The sequence below is a fragment of the Atta cephalotes genome (genome assembly GCF_000143395.1).
Source record: "Atta cephalotes unplaced genomic scaffold scaffold00049, whole genome shotgun sequence".
Lineage (NCBI taxonomy): Eukaryota > Metazoa > Arthropoda > Insecta > Hymenoptera > Formicidae > Atta > Atta cephalotes.
Window position 1 is genome coordinate 201588 of NW_012130113.1, and position 21389 is coordinate 222976.

Sequence of the window (21389 nt, forward strand, 5' to 3'; positions counted from 1 at the left end):
CTCTCTCTCTCTCTCTCTTTCTCTCTCTCTCTTTTTCGCTCTTTCTTCACCTTCTGCTTCTTCTTCTACTCTTTCGATCTTACGACCTCCGCTTCTCGTACAGAATGATAAACGCAGGATATTCCGCGGGCACCATGGACCGCATCCCCGTATAAAGTACTAGGTCGTTAGAGACGGCATTTAATCTCGCGCAAAAAGCACAACTGTGAACTGGACTGATTAGAGACGCTTCGGTGAGCAGTCTTTCAATCGACCATATCCCTTATAACATTCTAAGAGTGTCACGATTCGACGAGAATCAGATCGATACCGGTAGCACGCGATATCGTGATAAACGCATACATCTACTACACTCAAGAATGTAGCTTGTTGATGTTATAGCTATTTGGCGTTTAATTATCTATAATATACATAACAGCGGAAGCAGTTCGTGAAATAATCGGGACTTTAAATGAGAATGTCCATTGCCGCTAAAACATTAAAATATGAGAATGCTAACTAAAACATTCTAACAATAAATTCTTGTGCAAGGATACAAGTATGAAAAAAATCAAGTCGGCTAACTCTCATCGAGGGAGTCGATCTCTTTTGCGTAAGATCGATGAGAATTTAAAAGAAGAAGAGAATTTAAAATCTTTGGAATAATCATATATAGAAAAGCAAGAGACGGATAAATCGCAGTGACCAGAGAATCAAGGCAGGAAGAAAAAGAAGAGGGATCGGGAGCTGAAGAAGAAGCAGAGGAAGCAAAAGGAGAAGAAGAAAAAGAAGAGGGCTGCAAGGTCTGACCCTGGCGATCTTGGCCTGTAGGGTTATTCTATTTATATCACAAACTTAGCTATATTTAGCTTACAGGACCTCGCAGGAAAGCGAGCGAAGAAGAGAGTCTAAGGATGCGGTGAGGAAGAACGCGGAGGAAAGCTGAGAAGGGCCACAGGTTCGTGATGACGCGAAGGGAGAACGGGACAAGTAGGCTCCGAACGATCGCCCAATGTTAGAGGAAGAGAGATAGAGATAAGTCGCCCCACACAGTCGCTTCGATAATCCGCCTGACGAATACATTAGCACTTTTGAATCTCGTTATCCCGTACGATTTCCGCCATACCCACTCAATATCTTGTATTCGCACTTTAATCTCCACGTTCTACACATGCGTGTACATAACGTATTGATTAGCACTTCAAATTTGGATCATCGCAACTTTGACCATTTCTTGAAATGCGTTCAGTATTATTCAGAGATGAACGAAGAAGAGAATAATTATCCTGGATATCTATTTGTATTTTATTAAATGTAACTATTTTTCTAATTAAATATCTAAAGCGTAATATAATTTGAAAACATTGCAAATTAATTAACGACAAGATTAATTAACTTTAGTAATTAACTTTTACATGATTAAGTTATTTGTATCCTACATTTTTTTCTTTAAAATGTTAAATGCAAGAACTTGGTTAAATAATAGTCTCTCTCTTTTTTCCTTTTTTAATACACAATTTTACAAATATTTTCTAAAGATGTTAAAATATATTTAAGGTTCATTTAATAATTTTTGTGTATTTGTAAAATTGATGAAAATTAATTCAAGACACGAACGATCCATCTCGTATGTAATAAAAGGCTAGAAAATCATTGTATGTACTGGATGAAGCACAATCTTAATTACTATCATCGGTGACTTTAAAAATTTCTTTCAAATATATAACTACGAGGAAATTTAGATTGATATGAAATGATGATATTCAATGGAATCTGAAAATTCATCGAGCTATGATATATGTCTTCGAAATCGTAGATATCTTTCTTTTGTAAGCTTAATAGTAACCTTCTGAAATTGCTGCCTTGCTTTGTTCAAGTCTTCATTACATTCCCCGGAATAATCGCGATATCTCAGATCGAGTAAAATTCATAGCGTGAAAAGGGGGAGTCACGATAGACTTCACCGACTTCAGGACGTTATATGCTCATGTCGGCCTATCGAGGTTATCGCAGTCCATGTCGTAAATTCAAGCCTCAATAACCCCGATTATTCTCGCTCTTCCTCTTTCTTTCTTTTTTTCTTTCTTCCTGCCTTCTGCCACCTTGCTCTCACTCTTCTTCTTCGAGGTCCGACTCGCATTGCTATTTCGCGTTCCGCGAAAAGATCCATAGCTTCCACAAGTACATGTTATGAAAGAAACTATACGAAGGAAACGAGGGACCAGTACCAAGATAGTTATATATCCCAGCCGTACACCCTGGCCACATACCAGACGTGAACACTTACGACCAACGTAAGGTCCAAACGTTCGTGCCACGACCGAGCATTCGTAGTTTCTGTCGCGAACTGCCGTGCTAAATCATTCTAGTCGGGAGAAGTCCGCATTGAGGAAGTGCCACATATACCTGTGCGAAGGAAGAGGTCTCTTCCGCTAGAAATATTTAAGGAGATCGAACATTGAAATATGGAGAACTAAAAACAAGAAAAGGTTGAAATTATATACATAAAACAAACTCCATTAGAGGTTTTCATAATAAATTACTGATATTAAAGAATAACGATTTTATTGAATCGCTTATTGGAACACTGAGTGTTTTATTGAGATAAGTGCTACTATTTTAATAAAAATATACGTCTAGACGTTGATAAAATAGGGGAGGCACGAAGGAAGTTATAATTTGTTCACTTCACGGGTTTACTTCGTTATTTGCGAAAGATGGGAAATAAATTGCCGCGCGAAGTGTTGAAGTGCCAAGGGCATTACTTCTTTTTAATTTAGTGCATCCTTCGCGTATGTCGAGGTTCTCTCACCCGGTACGAGCACAACCGAGTGTTCGTGGGTCACGCGTTGTAGTGATAAATCATCCTAAATAATGGGATACTACCATTCCATTTCCAACGTGCTGTCAGCGGATAAGAACCGATACGTATTCGAAGTATTTTCCGCCGAGAATTCGTAGCTCTTACGCATCCTGTGTCGATGTACTGAATCATTTCAGACAGGTTTACAATTTATTATTCGGAGAAAATGGACAAGAATAAACGGAAAAAAGGAAGACGCATCGTCGACGCGTGTACGTTCATTAAAAAATACGATTCCATTGAAAAAAACGAAATAAACATGAATAAACATGAATAGAACAAACGAATAAACATGAATAGAACAACACTTTACCCGTTTTTCGATTGTCGGTTCTACATTTATTTTCTGGAATTTTCCACGTGCGTTCGTTCTGAAGCCGCACAATAAGGATATATTTATGAATGTGCGTTACCTAAGCATCGCGTCGTCATGTAGAATCGGCTATACTTGTAGATCATGCATTGCGATGCTAAATCATGTCCGAGCGCGAATAAGTTATCGAAGAAAAACGCAGCGAAGCGCACGTATATATACGCGAAGGGAAGAGGTACGAAGGTCTTCCACGCCAAGAATACCCGCAGTGAAAATTGCGCAACGTCGAAGTCGCGCGTCCCACGCTGTCGCTATACTGCAACATCGACGTTTACGCAGGTTCCAAGGGTAAAAAGTAATCGAATGAGAGGAAGAGACGCGTGTACGCGTATCGCGCATTTTATAATTCCGCTGGATGAATCGGCATTAAGCGTTGCTCGTACGCGCTGGTATTCGCGCGCTGAGTGACTTCACGATAAATCAAGCGAACGTGAATCAAGAGACGAGTTAACAGCATCGCGAAACAAAGGCGCGGTCATCTATGATTCGGCATTTTCCTTTATTCCAAAGAAAGATGTATAAAGCGTACATTACATTTCGCAGTAAATAACCGACGCTAATGGAGATAGTGCGATCTGATTTTCTATTATTACGGAAGTCGTCTATTCAGATACGTGATTCTCTCTCTTTCTCTTTCTTTCTCTCTCCTCTCCCTCTTCTTTTTCTTTTTTATCGCAGGCAACGATAATGGGCCTCCTACATGCTTTCAACATAGCTTTATGCAACAGATTTGCAGGAAATAATTTAACATATGTAGTTAAGAGAGGTTCTAGATATAAATGGAATAGAACGAAATATATGGGCATACAGCTGTACTCTTCTTCGTATATCTTACATTCAAATACGATTAACCTTTCGAATTACATCAGTAATACTATAAATGTACATGCAATAATGTGTGACGAGTTCTGTTATGATGTCACGTAATGAAATATTATGAATGCTGGTATCATTACAAAAGAATGTTTATAAAAGAGTAATTTTTCAATTTTTCGCTCATCCAATGTGTATATATAATGTGTAATATAATATCTGTGCGAATCTGTACTTAAATATGTTCAGCATCTTGCGATTTCTTCTCTAAAAATTATTGAGCAATTTTGAAAATTATTGCATTTATTATTAGCAAAGAATTTTTTTGTTTACTTCTTTATTATATCTATAATAATAGAGAGTATATTAAATAAATCATTATAATAATAATGATTTATTATATCTACAATAATGCGTTAATATGCCTTGTTTTTCTAATAAACCATTAAGCTTTGCGATAAATAGCGGTTCAATCATTTTCATCATCTCACATAATCGAAAGCGTTTAGTGTTTTGTGTGTTCAGCATTTCATTGCTGTTATTGTCTTTTTGAACGTGCATTTCCTACGCAAAGAAACGGTATGTTTCCTGTATCGGCTTTCTGCGAACTCTTCTCGACAACTAAAGAACGCGCGAACAAAAACGGTTAGTCACTCAACTACGTTTCGAAAAGCAGTTCTCAGCGCGTTGAAATCCCCATTAAGATAGTATCGTAAAAAAAAGTTATATGCCTACATACCAGTATATCTAATGTTATTCTCTTTGCCAGGACGCTTACTGGCATAACTAAAGTTAAGCAGAGTTTTTTGGTGCCTCAGGCAGAATGATCGTTTCTCTCAACAATTAATAAAATATTGATTGAAAGAATTATCTTGACATTTCTTATATATATATATATAATGGATAGTTTGTTACTTAAATAAATGAAAATGTATAAATATGAAAGATGTATAAATATGAAAGATTATAAAAAAATAATATTTTTAAAACATTCATCGTATCCATTATTTTATAATAATTTATGACTAATAAATATTTTATGGCTAATAAATATTTTAATAAATGTCAAACGTAATAAGAAATACATTTTAATAAATGTATAAACATAATAGTCCACGAGAAAATTACTTTTAGTATATATATCGTATTCATTATATTTTATAATAAATTTATAATTAATAAATATTTTTTAAAATAATTATTAAAGCATTTGTGCTTATTGAGGCGGTTTTGTCATTGATGTTCGTCTCTAACTTAAATCTACAAAGCAAACATATCATCCACAAAACAATTCTTACCTTCTTCGACGATTGCGGCCTTGATCGTGTGTCTCGTGAAGCGAATGCCGACGACGATCGCGATTCCGTTTCTTCAGACTTCTGCCTTCGCTGCCGTAGATTGGTCCGCCTCGCGTCAAGATCCCAAGGTCGCTCGACATGAACTTCTCATGATGGTTCATGCTATTCGATCGCGGCCGATCGTAACCATGAGACTTCGCAGAATTACCGTGGTTGATGATCTTTCGGGCACTGTTGTGCATGTAGCGGCCATGTTCTCTCGGTAGGCTGCAGTAGAGATTTTGCGACGTGTAAATCGTCTTGCCCAAGGATTTATTGTCCCGCCCGTTATCGTCAATGTTTGCATTTCCCTTCGAGGAAAACGTGGAATTAACGTCGTGACTTCCTTTCGAACCGCCACCCAGATGTTCCCGCAACCACCTTCCTATACCACCACCTCCGCTGCTTCCAGTATGGTTGTCTTGAACACCATAGGAATCGCCAGTTTTGCTTCTGTAACAGAAAGGACAAAACAAATATTGCTTATGACTGCTACAAGGGCTTAAATTACCCTCGATTACTTTCTTCTTCAGCAAATACGCCCTTTCTTCCCACGCACATTCACAAAGTATGTAGAGATGGAAAACTGCAGCTCTGTTGTCACGTGGCAACGATGAAAGAAACCGCAGTGCGTGCTACAAGAAGAAAAGACAGCGGAATACGATTTTTCAATGGAGAGAAGAAGAAATGAAGCGAATTGCGTTCACGGTATTCGAAGAGAGTGGCATAATAATCGTGCCATGACGGCCTTGGTTCAGCGATTTTGATTTCAATAGACAGATTGATAGAGAAAGATCATACATGTAACGAGGCAAGAACTAAAAAAAGATACATGATTAGAAAAAAAGAAGGGCCTGGATGAGAAAAAGGGAGTTGAGATCGGAAGATGAACGAGTGGCGAATGAATGGTAGACGCCCGCGAGGGAATCAGGGCGAATGCTTTATTGTAATAAGGGCTATGTGGAACGAAACAGCGAGACTGACGGATGAGGGAAGGGCCGGTAGTTAGGACGCGATGACCTTGCCAAGGTCAGTGATACTTCTGGCCATCGCCAGTAGAAGCCGCCACATTCTCGACTTATACGTGTGGCTTCGAGGGTTCTTCTTTATCGATAATTCTGCACTTCTTAGTAACTAGCACTTTCTCAATGTCAATTAATTCCTACTACGTAAGTTCGCGATACGTATTCGTTACGATCCGCAATAGGTTTATATCGACACGTTAAACCAACGAACTTTATCGCGATGCCATCCTGGCACAGCCTGGCACAGTATAGCAAACTGCGCGCATCGAATTAACGATCGACATTATAATTTAAATCAATGTCTAACGCGCGCGGTTTATATTTAATCGGAGAACCGAAGGGGACGCCTAAAGACTCAATACGAACGAGCGTCGCGCTTTGCGATTCGCCGAGATGCATTTAATTAATTGCAGCGAAATTAATTAGTCGCGTTACGCAGGTTACTTAATTGACCAACAATATAACGAGTCTTAGACCTTCCTGATAAAGGGACCTCATCGAAAGTCTAATCGACAACAAGATCTCGAGTCCAACGTTAAGGATGAGGAAGAGGAGGTTGGTAAGGGAAACCGGGTAGTCCTGATGCAGTTTCATGATTCTCGGTGTTATTATCCGGCGTGTTACGCCACTGTATGAAATTCCGGTTTTACCGCCCCCTCCGGCCGTTCGGGTACCCGCTCATCCCCTCTATGCTGTTATCTCTTCGGCTTTTTTTCCCGATGCTCGTTTTTGCCTACCGCCTCGTGAGCCGCGCCCGAACCCGAAAGCAAACGCATTATCACGGAGCAATCGTCTTCTTCTCGGCCAATCAACGACCTCTTTAGGGATCGCACTTTTGGTGGTAACCGGTTGCATTCCCGAATCAAATAAAAACACCTCGCACTTCCTCACTTAAACGGGAAATAATATTATGAAGCGCATCATATAGCATTTTAAACTTACAAACATTATTATTAATCAATACAACTGATTACATGTTGGTATTTTATAAATTACATAAATACCTTGTTTTTTAACAGTATTAAAATTATAATATATATAAATTTAGATATTTTAGTATACACATTATTTTAAAGTAATCTTAAACAATAAGCGAAAAACAATATAGAAAAGTAACAGTCTACTATAATGTTATTAAGTAAATCCACGTCTACATAAAGCAAAATTCAAATCATACTTTATGTGAATATTTTGATATTTTTGTTATTAAATACCTAATTGTTATTAAATGTCATTCTCTTCTTTCTCTGCTTTCTCCATTTAACGTATTTAATTACAGCTTAATCTTCATGATTCACTGATGCGGCGTCACGCTCGTGTTTGCTGAAGCCTGAATCCAGCGTAAGCAATGCATTTGTATGCACTCTGTTCGCTCCAGAGGTTCGAGTCCTCTTTTTATCGCGTCGTTCTGTCAGCCTCGTGCCATTTTATTCGATGACGTTGTCGGCTATGACGCAAACATGAATCGTAAATGCAGTGTGATTCGCCGATGGTGACTATTATTTCAAAACGATTGCGCAGCCTTAACAAAACGTTCCAAATTATTTCTGTCTTACGTCAGTTTTGTTTTTTAGTGACATTTAATCTCAAATTTTAAGTCAATCAAATAAATAGGTACAAGGAACAATACGTTGTATTTAATCTTTTTATTAATAAAATGTAATAAAGTTATTCCAAAATCTTAATGCGACTAAATTGTACTAGAGAAACTACTCGGGATAATTTACGGGAAATATACGAGAATAGAAGAAATTAAATAAAGATGTATTACAAGTTTATTCATAATTCACGCGTATATTTCTAAGAAACGTATTTTGCAGACAAATTAGAAATGATGATACGTGTCAAGTAAAAACATGTTCGATTTCATGGAACATCCTGCCAACATTCATCCTGTCTTTTCGTACTTGACTGACCTCGGGCTGATTCTCTTTCTTTTATTCTTCATTTCACCAGTTCTTTAGCTTTTGCGCGGCTCGTTTCGCGAGTTTCCTCGTTGTCTTCTTATTTTTCCTTCCTGCCATGCTCATCTTTTCCCTTCTTCTCGCTGCTATTTCTTCCTTTTCTATATCTTTTTCCTTCCATTTTTTTCTTGTTCTTTCTTTGTTGATATAAACATTTACTTTTCCATAGTTGTGAAAAAGTGTGTATATTTCTATTCTATCACTTCGTGTCTTTTCTTGCGAAGAGATTTATATTGTATATATGCTGTTCTTCGTGACTCGATGGTACTCGTGTCTTCTTTATTAGGATAGAGGACTGAATAATTTATCGTATGGCTAATTAATAATCCCACGCACAGACGATGTATATATTATTATTCGTTATTAATGTTTTCTTGTGACTAAAAATGTATAAATATAAAAATTTGTCGTACGAGACAAATGTGATATCCATCACATATTTAGATTTGATATTTATCTTATTTAAATGATAATGAAATGTATGTACATATTTGTCGAAATTGATTTTCATAAAAGTATTTCATTTGCATTGGAATAACGTAAAGTATTAATATTTCAAGTTACATTTGTGCGAAATCTGCTGAATGCACACGATCGTAAATTAAATTTCCGCAGAGGAACTGCGTAATAGAAAAATATCATATTTCTTAAGATTGTTCATTAAAATATCTACAAACTGTTGCTTCTATCTTGGCAGAGAAGCCATATATTGATTACTACTAGATGATGTTGCAGTACTTGCAAGTAGGGATGAATGTTGCAGTACATGGGATTAACATTTAGATGAGCGGAATGCTTGCGACGACTTACGTTGCGCTGTTGCTGCTTCAAGTACAAAGGATTAACATTCTTACAAGCACCCATACGTGTTTTTATGCCGCATCCAACTGAATCATCCTTATACTCATAAACGTCACCGGTTTCTTCCAGTACAAGCCTCTCGACGGAAGTCGGCTTCTCTTGTAGCGAATTCCGAAACGCGTCGGCTAACTGGTTTCGACGAAACGATAGCGAAAATCCCCGTCAATATTGATCATCGTTCTTGTCTTGAAGTCAAAGGTCTTTTGGAGACGACGAGCCTCAGAGCAAACGCTGCGAGACCGCTCTTCTTACTGATCTTTTGAGCGAACGGTCGGATGAGCGAACGCGAGCGTCGTGAAAAAGCAAACGCCGCATCGCAAGGATGCTCATACGTGCCGCTTGGTGCCTTCGAAGCATAATACGCGTATTATATGTCGGTGTGCCTGTTCGGCTAAATTCATCTACGGTCCGAAGTTCGTCGGCGTCTTTGAGCCTTCTGCTGGAGGTATCGCGGAAGAGAAGGTACCTGCGGAAGATACGTTTATGCGCAGGATAACGATCCCGTTGGAGAATGCCCCTTTTCCACGTACGGGTTACTCCCAATCGTTTCGGATGGTTATCGATCATGATCATGACATACACCTTCATAACTTGGCTTTAACGCGACTGTGCGCTACGGAATCGTGCATGTGCGTGGCGCCGCTCATACAGCGCTTATAGCTGAAGAAAACAACGAGGCAGGCAGGAAGAATAGAAGATCCTTTATCTGAAGATGAAGTCGAGGCCATATCGGCGTTACTAATGTGTCTATTGTGACAGCCACTGTACAGTGATTTCAAGTACGTCGGAATGCTTAATGATAATATTCTTCAGATTCGTAATTACAGTGGGATGGGTCACGAACTATCGCTAGTTGGGAACAACTCCGATGTCGCTTTGCTGATTATCTCCGAGGATCACGCGACGATATCTCAGGCGATCTCGTGTGATGGTCATAGTTTATTGTCGTATACGGGAGCATTTATTCAATGTCGCCGAACGGTATGCTATAATCTCGCGTCGCACTGTGACCGTGACCAATTCGCTATCGAGATTACCAAGGATCGACGTTATTAACCCATTACCGCCCACCAAACACTGCGTGATTGCGGTACGTAATTCACTAAGCAGAGTAATTCCCATAGTAATGGAATTACGTACATTAATAGGCTTAAATCTTCACCCGGCGATATCTTACACTCGATGAACTGTTATTGCACCGTCCGACGATTAATCAAACCTGATTCTGCATGTCTCTTCTTCACTCATCCTGTTGGAACTTTTTATTTAGCTTAATATGACGCATGAGATAAATTGTGCGACATAACGATATTTATAATCAACATATAATAATTTTATTTTAAAGAGATTTTTAAAGTCTCTTAAATTTGATGTTCAAAAAAGGTTATAAATTGTTGTAGAATATTGGTCATAAAATGCACAATCCAATAAAAGGTGTAATATAAAAACAGGAAAAATTTTAATAAGAGTCTTTAAAAAAAATGTTTCCATATAAAAATAAGAGCAATATTAGCAGAAAATATGCTCTTATTTTGGAATTTTAATAAAACTGTATTAAGTAGAATTAAGAATTATTTAAAATTAAAATTTATAATCATAAATCGTAATGTAAAAAGAACACATACTCTGAAAAAAGAAATGTTTAATTTTAAGATATTAAAATGTTTTATTCTTGTCTTTATTTTTTAAACACTTAATGATGTTTTAGTTTTAAACTTTTTCAATAGAAAACACTACTATTTGGATTTAAAACACTATGCGTTTTAAATCCAAACATGTAGTATTTTGTCTTTTGAAAAACTTTAAAACTAAAACATTTTTAAGTGTTTAAAAAATAAAGGCAAGAATAAAACACATTTCTTTTTACGGTGCTCTTTGAAGACAAAAAAAAAGTTGATAAGAAAATTTTCTAAAACAAAGACACATCCTTGAAAATCAGTCTAGTCATTCTATTATCATAGTAGAGCTATGTCTTAACCAATAACGCGTCTATTCCTTCATCATAGATCCTTCATCATAGAATAAAACGCTTTGAAGAACGGTGCACGATTATGATGATTGCGTTCAATTCGCTGCCATACCTATGTTTCTCGTGTTCATCAAGTCAGAGGTCACCAGACTGATTCTATAGTGATCCGTTGTTCTTCAGTTCGTGCTTGCCTTAGTCTAGACAGAAGAACGTATCGCGCGTGGCAGCAAAAAATATGACGGATACGAAGACGGTTGTGCGACTCGACAAGATCATCCTCGTCATCGACCGAGTCCCCCGCGATTCTTCTGGACAAAGGTCACGAGGCAAGGTTTTGTTTAACGGTATCGACCGTCCGTTCATGATGCTAATACCTCTCGCTACACGATCATTACTCCGGCAGTCGAGACATTGATTGGCTCGTTACGTCACACAATCTCACACTAATGATCCCAACAAGGCACCGGATATCTTTGATCGACCAGATCGTTTCGGTGGAATGTGAACAGGCTGTGTCGATTACTCTCGACCGTGAATCATACAAGAAAACCGATCTGATTCTGACTGTGGATCAATATATTTGGCATGAAAAACAAGGCCGCGTCCGTGTCATGTAAAGCTATGGCGATATCTTAAAGTTATTTATGGATTAGAAGGTAGAGATGGTCGGTAGAGATATAATTTTGCCTCGAGTGGATCTAATATAAATCTCGAAATTGATTATAAGGCAGGTTTGCGCAATGAGTAACTAGTAGCATCGGTATATCGGCCGTCTAGCCTTTTGCTTTACACGCTCGCGCAGGATTTGCGAGCATCCTAAGAACGTTAAATAAGTTGCTCCCATTTGTCGATCGTAATACACTTACGAAGGGCCGCTTATTTCCCCTTCGGAAAAATCAAGTGGCATGGGTCTACATTACGAGGGCAGTTCGCTTTGAGCGAAATGCCACATGCATCGCTCGCGGAGCAAGCGAGCCGAGGAATCTCGCAGACCGGTTTGATAAAACGAAGAGTTTTGAGGAAGATAAACTCTTATTGCTTGTATAATTACAACAAAGTCCAGCATACGTTCCGCAATCAAGAGGAGTGACGATTTAAAGAGGCTAATAATTATTTCTCGGCGACATCCCATTAGTCGTGATTAATCATCTATTTTTTTTGAATCATTAGTCATAAAGTCGTACTAAAGATTCCTGAATCCCATGATGGATGGGCGCGGATCGTTAGAAGACATTTTCACGCTGACGATAAAGTACATGAGGTACGTCTTTAAAACGTCGTAACATTCGAAATAATCTTCCAGCCTGTCGTTGCGGTTTTGTATCCGCAATATAAGTGCGGCCCGCGAATCTCATTTAAGGATCCGAGCAAAGAGTCCGTCACGAAAATTTGCCACGTGTCACTGTGCTACTATATTTTATAACAATGAGTAATAAACCTCAATGATATACGACTGTAGAGCGACCCTTTTTACGTGCGAATGTCAGTTCACGAAGACGACCATGTTCAAGGAGGCAACAGTGCAGTAGTGGCGCGTCGGCGGCAGCAACGAAACGAGAACGAAGGAAGTGGCGGTGCAAGAAGAAGGAGGGTTAAATGCAGAAAGGGACGGGATACTTACGAAGGTGGAAAAAAATGACGGTTGTCCTGCAGCCATGGTAGTCTGTAAAAATGTTTCGCCGTGCAGGCAGCGGCAACAGCGACGATCGCATTTGAATACCGCCTGTCCTTGGCAAGTATTGTCTGCCTTCCTTCTTCTACTTCTTCTACCGTTCCCTCAACTTCCTCCCTCCGCCCTTTGCAATCCCCTTCCCTCTTCTTCACTCTCCTTTCTCTTACCTCATTATACATATTCACCGCGTAATATGTGTACCTATAGAGCACACCACGTCGGGGACTCACCACGTGTTTGCGCTTGCTAAATTGCAGACTAAGACCTTCGTTTTGTATTAGCGGGGAACAGTCGTCTAACGACGGAGTTTGGTGCTGAGTGATCCTGGGTCCTTCCACTAGACACGGCAAAAGGATAAAAGGGACTTGAATACTTCAGCACGATCACATACATCAGCTATGTTACGAAAAATCGGACGATGAGATCTAACAGGAAGAATCGAATTTCTCAAGACCCTGTTTAAGTGTTTTGGATTCCTTCCTGGAAATCAAAGGGATCTATTATAATAATAGGAATCTACTATAACATGAAGACCGTGATTGTAAGATGTTACGAGCAGATAATAAAATATCTCCGACATAACTTTCTTTTTTCCTTGAAAACTGTCTATTATAAAAGAAAATAGAAGACAAATCTTTCTGATGGGCCATAAATAGAATAGACGAGATGTCTTTAAAATTACATATTTTTCTGGCTCCATAAATATTCAAAGTCAAAATATATAGACAAATAATATATCTCGATATTAATATTTTTTAATTGCATGCTATTATAAAATTAACAGTTTCAGTTAATCACATTTTACATGAAAAAATGACAAACTCATTTTTTTCATTAATTTTGAATAGATATCTTATTTTAATCTAATTAAGTGTTTGAAAAGTAATTAATGTAATATAAAAATTATATTGAATGTTAAAGAAGAAGCTGTGCAGAGAAATGCAGGATTACAAATTTTAATTAATAATATATCAATGTTTCGTATTTGTGAAAGAATATGTTTAACAAAACGTTTTTTATTTTGATATGTCCTGAAGTAGAGGAACAATGTCCACTTAACGCTTATAAGTTCAGATTTCTCGCATGCTCTCGACCCTTCACCGTAATGGAGGTCATTCGTGGAGTCCGCCATGAGACCGCGCGATAATTTATAGACGCGCCCGTGAGGACAAAAGTCGCGGCAAGAGAGCGTCACCGCGAGACGACAACGTGCAATTAGCGCAAATGTAAATAAGAGAAGCATAATTTAACACGGACCGGATCATCGCAAGTTATATGCTTTGGCCTATGTGATGCTCCTCCTCTTCTTCCTCCTTAACAACTTGGCGCTCGCGAATTTTATGCGGCATTGCGGCTGCGAGTTTTTACGTCATTCTGGTTGTAGGAGGGGCACGCGAGAGATGGGGCAAGATGGGCGTGCATATATTTACTGTCAAACTATGAACCCGAGAGGTCCTCTTATCGCCGCGTCCTGTAATTACACAGTCGAGGTCGCACTAGTATAAAGCACAAACTTAACGCTTCCGATCTTTCGCGCGCGAACGCCGTGCACTTTTGAACGATACGATGGGCGAACAAAGTCGGCGAGATTATAGGTACGTGACGTTTCGAAAACCGGCTTGCAAGCCTCCCCAAGATTATGGTCCCCTTATGTGCCAAAGGTTGCGACAATCTCGTGCATAGGAAAGGGTTTATCTGGGAGAAGCGAACAAAGTTCGCTCGCGGCATTCTGAAATTATGTCGCGAGCAAAAATCGTCATATTAACTAAATTGTTGTAACAGTATTCATAAGTTCTTATGCTTATGATTTTGTAATCAGATTCCGCAAAGTCAGATTGTCTCGGTAATACATAAGACACATGAACTGTATTATTTACTGAATATCAAGCCAGTATAATTTTTTTCTCGTTTCCTTATATCGGATAGATAATTGTCAGTAATTGTTAATAATTATTTGACGTAATATTAAAACATGCGGCATCGTGATATAAATTTCAAAATTTTATTTTAATAACAATAATTAAATTTCGCGACTCTCTCTTGAATGTCTCATTAAAAAGAAGCTCATTAAAACATGCGAATTTCAAAAATCTCGATCTTGGAAAATGTCGATTCTTGCAGCACAATTATCTGTACTTCGCATAATACCTTCTAGTTACCTTAAAGCATCGCCATCGTTTCATAAAAGCACCGCCATCGGAGTCGCCGCCAGATCCGACAATAATGATAACGACATGCAGCCCATAGTGAAAGCATAATCGCACAAATACAATGCTCATGGGTGTGTTAGTACGATAAAATGAACGAACGAGGTCGTTCTACGATTTGGAAGCAGCAGTAGCAAAATTTATCTATAAAAAAAGGAAAAGGAGAAAGAGTATAAAGTATATGTCTTTCCATTTTTTTTTAAATAACATTTGTTGCTCTTATTTCGCGCGAATGTATTCGTTAGAAATATATGTGCGCATATAGGTGAGGCAAATAGGCATTTACAGCACAATCTGGACGATTATGTAATACGTACGCGTATACTGAGGTACTCTTCTTAAGAAGGCCTAGTAACACAACATTGGACTACGATACAAATGCATGTGCCTATAGTTTACTGGTACTGCAAGTATATAAGTGCGAGTACACAGTCGAAGAAGCGTATAAATGTTTTTATATACAAGATACGCATATGAATATATTTAGACACACACGCATAAATATCATATATATATATATATATATATATGTGTATATATATTGCGCGCGAATCCCCGCGCGCACAACTTGGCCATTGCTGATTGCTGACCACGTTGCTCCGGGGTAACCGTGGGCAACCCTACGTGGGCTCGTTATGGTTTCTCCGGCTCGATAATGTTCGATTGAAATGATCCCGCCGTAAACCGTGAAATACGTACCAATCATACTCGTCGGGCACATATGGCGGTGTATACATCGCAAGGGGGGACCTAGGAACGCGTGTACAAGCACGTCGACGGAGCCTTACAACGAGGAATTGAGACTTCAGGCGGTCTACGACGAGGTGGAGATATCTCCACGATGATCGCTCCACCGGGCATACAATTTGACGTTTAAGCCTCGCTTACTGGATATAACGCAGCCCTTTCGATTGAGCCTCGCGAAAAGATAAGCCCTTCGTACAGCTGCTACGGGGGAGTAGAGACCCTCCTCCTCTCGGAGAACGGAATGTCTTCGTGACTCGGGTACGATGCTTATCTTGCCCTTTCGCGATATGCGAAGGTAATGTTTAATAACGTACGTTTGTGTTTTTAAAACTTCCTTTGTAGATACAAACAAAACTTGTTACTTTAATTTCTTAGCAAGTAAACACAATTGCACAATAACGGATAAGAATTAAGATTTACTGTCACAATGATTAATTTATTTATTGTGCGATGATTATAGGACATTTTTATATTTGTGGACTATCACAATTTAAACATTTTATTTTAATTTTGAAAAGAATTGCAATTGCACAGTTTGCTATAGAATTTTTAGATTGTATGTATATTTTTTTCTTACCAGTAATATATACTTAGAGGATCTATGAATAGTTTAAATGTGAATTATTCAAGTGAAAAGAAAGAAATTCTTATTTTCTAATCGATCTCAACAGAGAACCAACAAATTAAAATAACAAATAAAGAGATTTCGTGCCGAGTCAAACTGCTCCTGTCTGAGAAGAACTAGTTCCTGTTCCTTATAAAATATTCATCACGTATACTCATTCGAGCTCGTTTCCAAGTCACTAGCGCTTAGAACCTAAGATGTAAGTTACATCGCGTTTCATAGCTCCCTCGGCGGATTTCGACCTGGCAGTGGCAGGTTGATTAAGTATATGACAAGCTAGACGTAAAGGAACATGTAGACTCACGCCTGGCGTTGTCTTGTCGGAATAACTTGAGTCTGATCGTGATTTCGTATAGATGCCGCAAACACGATTCAGGAAGCGCCGGATTCGATGTCGGTAAAAACGTTCGAAGGCGCGAGACGAGTGCAAAGGTGAAATTGCGGCATATACAATGCAGACGCGCAGGACTTTGTGTTTGAAAAGTCAATCTTCTATGCGAATCTTGGCTGATTCTCCAGGATTCTTCGTCTCGTGATGTGCATTTTATATGCGGTGCTGATAAAAAATACGCGTGAAAGTGAAGCGACGGAATACGATCGCGCTTTTATCGCAATTGCAAATAAGCGATTCGGGATGCATCGTGAACGTGCATCTGCTTAAAGGTGACAGGAAGCGACCGATTTTGTACGGCAGCGGAACAATGGGGGGTGTAAAATCATGATCAGGTAAAATCAGGAAGTGAAATTCTGGTCAAATAAATGCTGCAAAGAATAGTGTGATGTGATTCATATACTTTATTGAGATAATTAACCCTTCATTGGCCAAGTACAAATTTGCACCTTCTGTCAATAATTCGAGTCTTTGAATTTCAATGTGCAGATTTCTATATTTAAAAGCTTTAATAAATTTTTACTATTAGAAGTCGAATTGTATTTTAATTACTTTTTTATAGATTTAAATTTATTTGTTAGGATTCACAATAAAAAAAATTAACTTCAAAATTTAACTGAGGAGAGTTAAAAAAAGAATCAAGAATGGAAGAAAAAAGAAATATAAAATGATGAAAACGATCCTCGATTATGAGAAGGTTATCTGTTTAAATGGAATGAATCACTACCGCTTCCAGAGATCTCCAAAGATCGAATAATGAGGTATGCTATTTACTTTCGAATACCTTCTGATACGAAATCCTCGTATCAAAGCTATACAGACATAATATTGACTCTCATCTTCTCGGAGGAATTTTATTTGCTTCTCATAATGCGCTATTGTACAATATATTTGTAACAGTAAGACTTCAATAACAAGATAATGGCTTAATTAAGCGTACTCTACTTCGTCAACATATGTTGTATGTTGTATTGAACACTTCGAGAATAATCGCCGTAAGGCACACGCGTCTCACAGGTCTGTTTTGTACCGTGAATCACATCATAATTGACTGTGATGTAATATGATTTAAGAGCCACTGCCTTCCTCTCGATATATAACTTGGTTAAAGTACGTTCATATCAGATGTACAATGTTCATTGGCGGTTTGATTAGTTTTCACTGGCATGCACATCTTTGGTGTTAAACGAGCCATAAGAAGTATCTCATGATACAATGCTGTATCAGTTAAGGCGAGTTCACCTAAGTTCAGCATCGATAGAATATAATCCAGCACTGCTCTATTTCTCGCAAGATCGGCAAAGATAAAGGGAAAGGAGGCATGATGGCGGCAGTAGAGGAAGAGCTAGAGAAGTAAGAGGATGAGATGCGAAGGTGGGATCCTTTTACACGAGTCGGCTTGTACGAGTTGCACCGGGTGGTATGGGTGGAGCGAAGTTCACGAGGTCGGGTCATACGGACAAGCCTAATGCAACGATTATCAGTGCTGAGTTATTAGACTTAGGCTGAAAGGATAGTCGGAGAACGATTCGTCAAGATCTGTCGCGCTGTAAAACTGCGTGGGCGATTACAGTGATACGCAGTAAGTCCTTCCTTTCCTTCTTCTCTCTGTGATTAGGGAGACCTAAAGTGACATATCTCAAATCTCTGGAGATTGCAGTTCTTTTGTTAGCTAATCCCATATATAATTTCACTTTCGTATTTTGAACGTTGCGATAGAGCCGGCATATGGTAGTACGATAAACTCGTTTTTGCAACGTCCGATATCTTACTGGAAGAAAGGACAAGAAGGAGAAATATATACGACTTTATATGTCATACTGAACTTATGCTATGGTCTACAGTCTATGTGAATTAGACGCACGGCACGGATGCAGATGATACCTCGAAGATGATGTTTAAGTAGGCGGGTGTTAGAAAGTTTCTGAATGTGCCAGCAATTTGTTCTCGCGTAACACTCGAACGCGTCTCGTCTTATTCTCATTAAACGATTTACCGACAATCATTACGTAAGTGTAGATAGTAACACCTGTCGACTGAAAAAATACACCTACTGCGATCAATTATACTGTACGATCTGTAATAGTCGTCGACTTCCTTCTTACCTCACTCTCGAATTTATCTTCGAACGGACATTTAGTTCAGTCGAACATAAAAAATTGCATTTCTCTTGGTATCATTATGAGTCTACAAACGTGATTTAGCGTAAGGTATGATGTAGCATATTTGTAATGTGAAAAACATTTATCATGCTACATTAAAGATGATTTGACTGTACATTATCTACAGCTAAAAGAATCAGCCAAAAAATCGATTAAAAAACTAATATTCGCTAATATCAGTCAACAAATTGTTATTATAAATATGTGTTAAAATCAATTGACAAAAAAAAAAAACAAAATGACAAAAAGCTTTAATAGTTTTATAAAGAAATCATTATATTTTGTTTCAGATAAATAACAGATTCAGATAAATAACTTTTAAACGAGTGAATAAATCCGAATAATCTTTTGTACAAATATTTGTACAAATATCAGAATTTTATTAGTACATCTAAAAATTTGATTTAATTCTTAATGCTAAGATTTTAACAAATTTGCAAATAAGTATTATAAAACTTGATTTTACATAAAAATCAAAACAAACAAAAAAATTAAATAATTTTTGAACTAATGAGAGAATTCTTTGATTCTCAAATTAATTTTAATTAGACTTAGATAAGAACTGGGTAATAGAAATAAAAAATGTATGTACGATAGAATCAAATAAATGAAAAATCACAAATAGATTGAGGAAGAAGAAACACATGGGAGAGTATAATATTAAAAAAAACTTTCATGAGAGAAGATTATTCAGAAGGGAAATGTGAAGTATATTTAAGATCCGGCTCATTTGCCTCCCACGCAGTAGACGAGAATTAAATCTGACTTATTTCATCTCCGACTAATTTGAACGTTTTCAAGCAGCGAAAAGAATAAAAATCTCTTTATGTAATCCTCGCAAGGCTAACCAATCAATCCCACGCAATAAAATCGAGGACGTTGGAAACTGTCCTGTCGAGTGGCCCCAAGACTAGTAACCGCGCGATATACCGCGGGATTCGCCACATCAGTCCGAGGATTGGTGTTACGTCAGCGACTTGCACGTTCGTTCGTACAATTTATAACTCCCACTTGTGCTTTCCGAGAGTACGAGATCAAGACGAATCGCGCCTCATCCTCTCCTTCGCTTAACCTCCAACCGTGGCGCCGCGGTTGACCGTGCTTAATAGTTTCTACTTTACAAGAGAAAGAAGAAACAGAAAAGAGAAGAGAGGAAGAGAGAGAAAGAGAGAGAGACAAAGAGAGAGAGAGAGAGAGAGAGAGAAAGGGAAAGAAAGTTTCTGTCCCGAGGCTAGGCTATAAATCGCATCGCGGAGCTTATCAGAGTGGGATATTCGTCCGAAGTACTGAGCCCTTTCCTCTCCCCTAGGAATAAAAGAAGCATGGCGGAGACGAAAAAAAGGAACAGGAGGAAGACGAAGAAAACGATCGAGAATTCAGACCCGGAGTTTGCCGGAGCGCTCACTGACCCCTGACGGCTCCAACCGAAGCGGACGTCACGAGAAACCTTTACCTTCGTTACCTTGGTAGTATTTAAGGATCTTCCTCAGCGCGCCGTATATACAGCTATGCAGGTACTTAGATCTTTATCCGACATTGCCCGTCATGAGGGATACTCCACTGAACCTGAAACCTCCTCGAGAGCCATTATCGGTTTGCGAGATACCTCCGTAGCGAATCGCCTATAAAATTGTACTTTGCACCCTAAGTATGGCGTAATAGGAGACGAATCGAATATTAGAATATTCGATCCGCCAGTATGTCCTGCACGCGTCATGAAAATTCATTGAAAATTCGATTGTCACGCGTTACGATAATCATTGCAGAGCGACAGTGCGATCAAATCGTTGAACTTCACGCTCGCTTATTCCCAACCCGACTGCGATCATTAAATACTATTTTGCGTAATAAATGCGTGAGATCCGAAGAACCGAAGCGGCCGGCTGCTTTAAATCGATGTCTTGTAACGCTCGAGTGACATTCAAAGATTTCCAAATGCGGCCACGTCGACAATGCTGGTTTTAATCGAGATTTCAATACTGAAAGTTCGTTTACCCGTCATTCGGTCTCACTTTCCTTTAAAGACCACCGAAACCGTAGTCGAGAAGAAACCAGGGGATCCTTTCGCGATGCTATTTATCACGGTGTTTTCTTCCTTGACATCTCTCACCGATCCGATCAGTACTGATAACGGTACACTACGACAGAGCACACATATAAAAATACCTGCGCACATTATTTAAACGCGCGTCATCGGTGCACTCGCGGCGGCGAACGCAATGCTGCATTTACCAGCGGGGCACTTTAGCATACGTGAACCAATTAATTTCTAGAACTGGCAGGAAGTTAATTACGTTATCGGTCATTACTAGACATTGTTATAAAACGCGCTTGAAGCAAGCCTCAGGGTAAAAGCCGTTTACAAACGGCCAATAGCGGACGAAGATGATAATTCTAATTG

At 38.7% G+C, this 21389-nt stretch overlaps 1 protein-coding gene across 1 annotated transcript in view; it reads right to left on the reverse strand.

The window, feature by feature from the left end:
• LOC105622809 overlaps window positions 1-5568 on the reverse strand; it is a 138055-nt gene extending 132487 nt beyond the window's left edge. The window contains exon 1 of the mRNA XM_012204219.1: window positions 5327-5568. Coding sequence (XP_012059609.1) covers window positions 5327-5568 — 242 coding nt within the window. The remainder of the gene's footprint in view (window positions 1-5326) is intronic.
• Between the last annotated feature and the right edge of the window lie 15821 nt (window positions 5569-21389).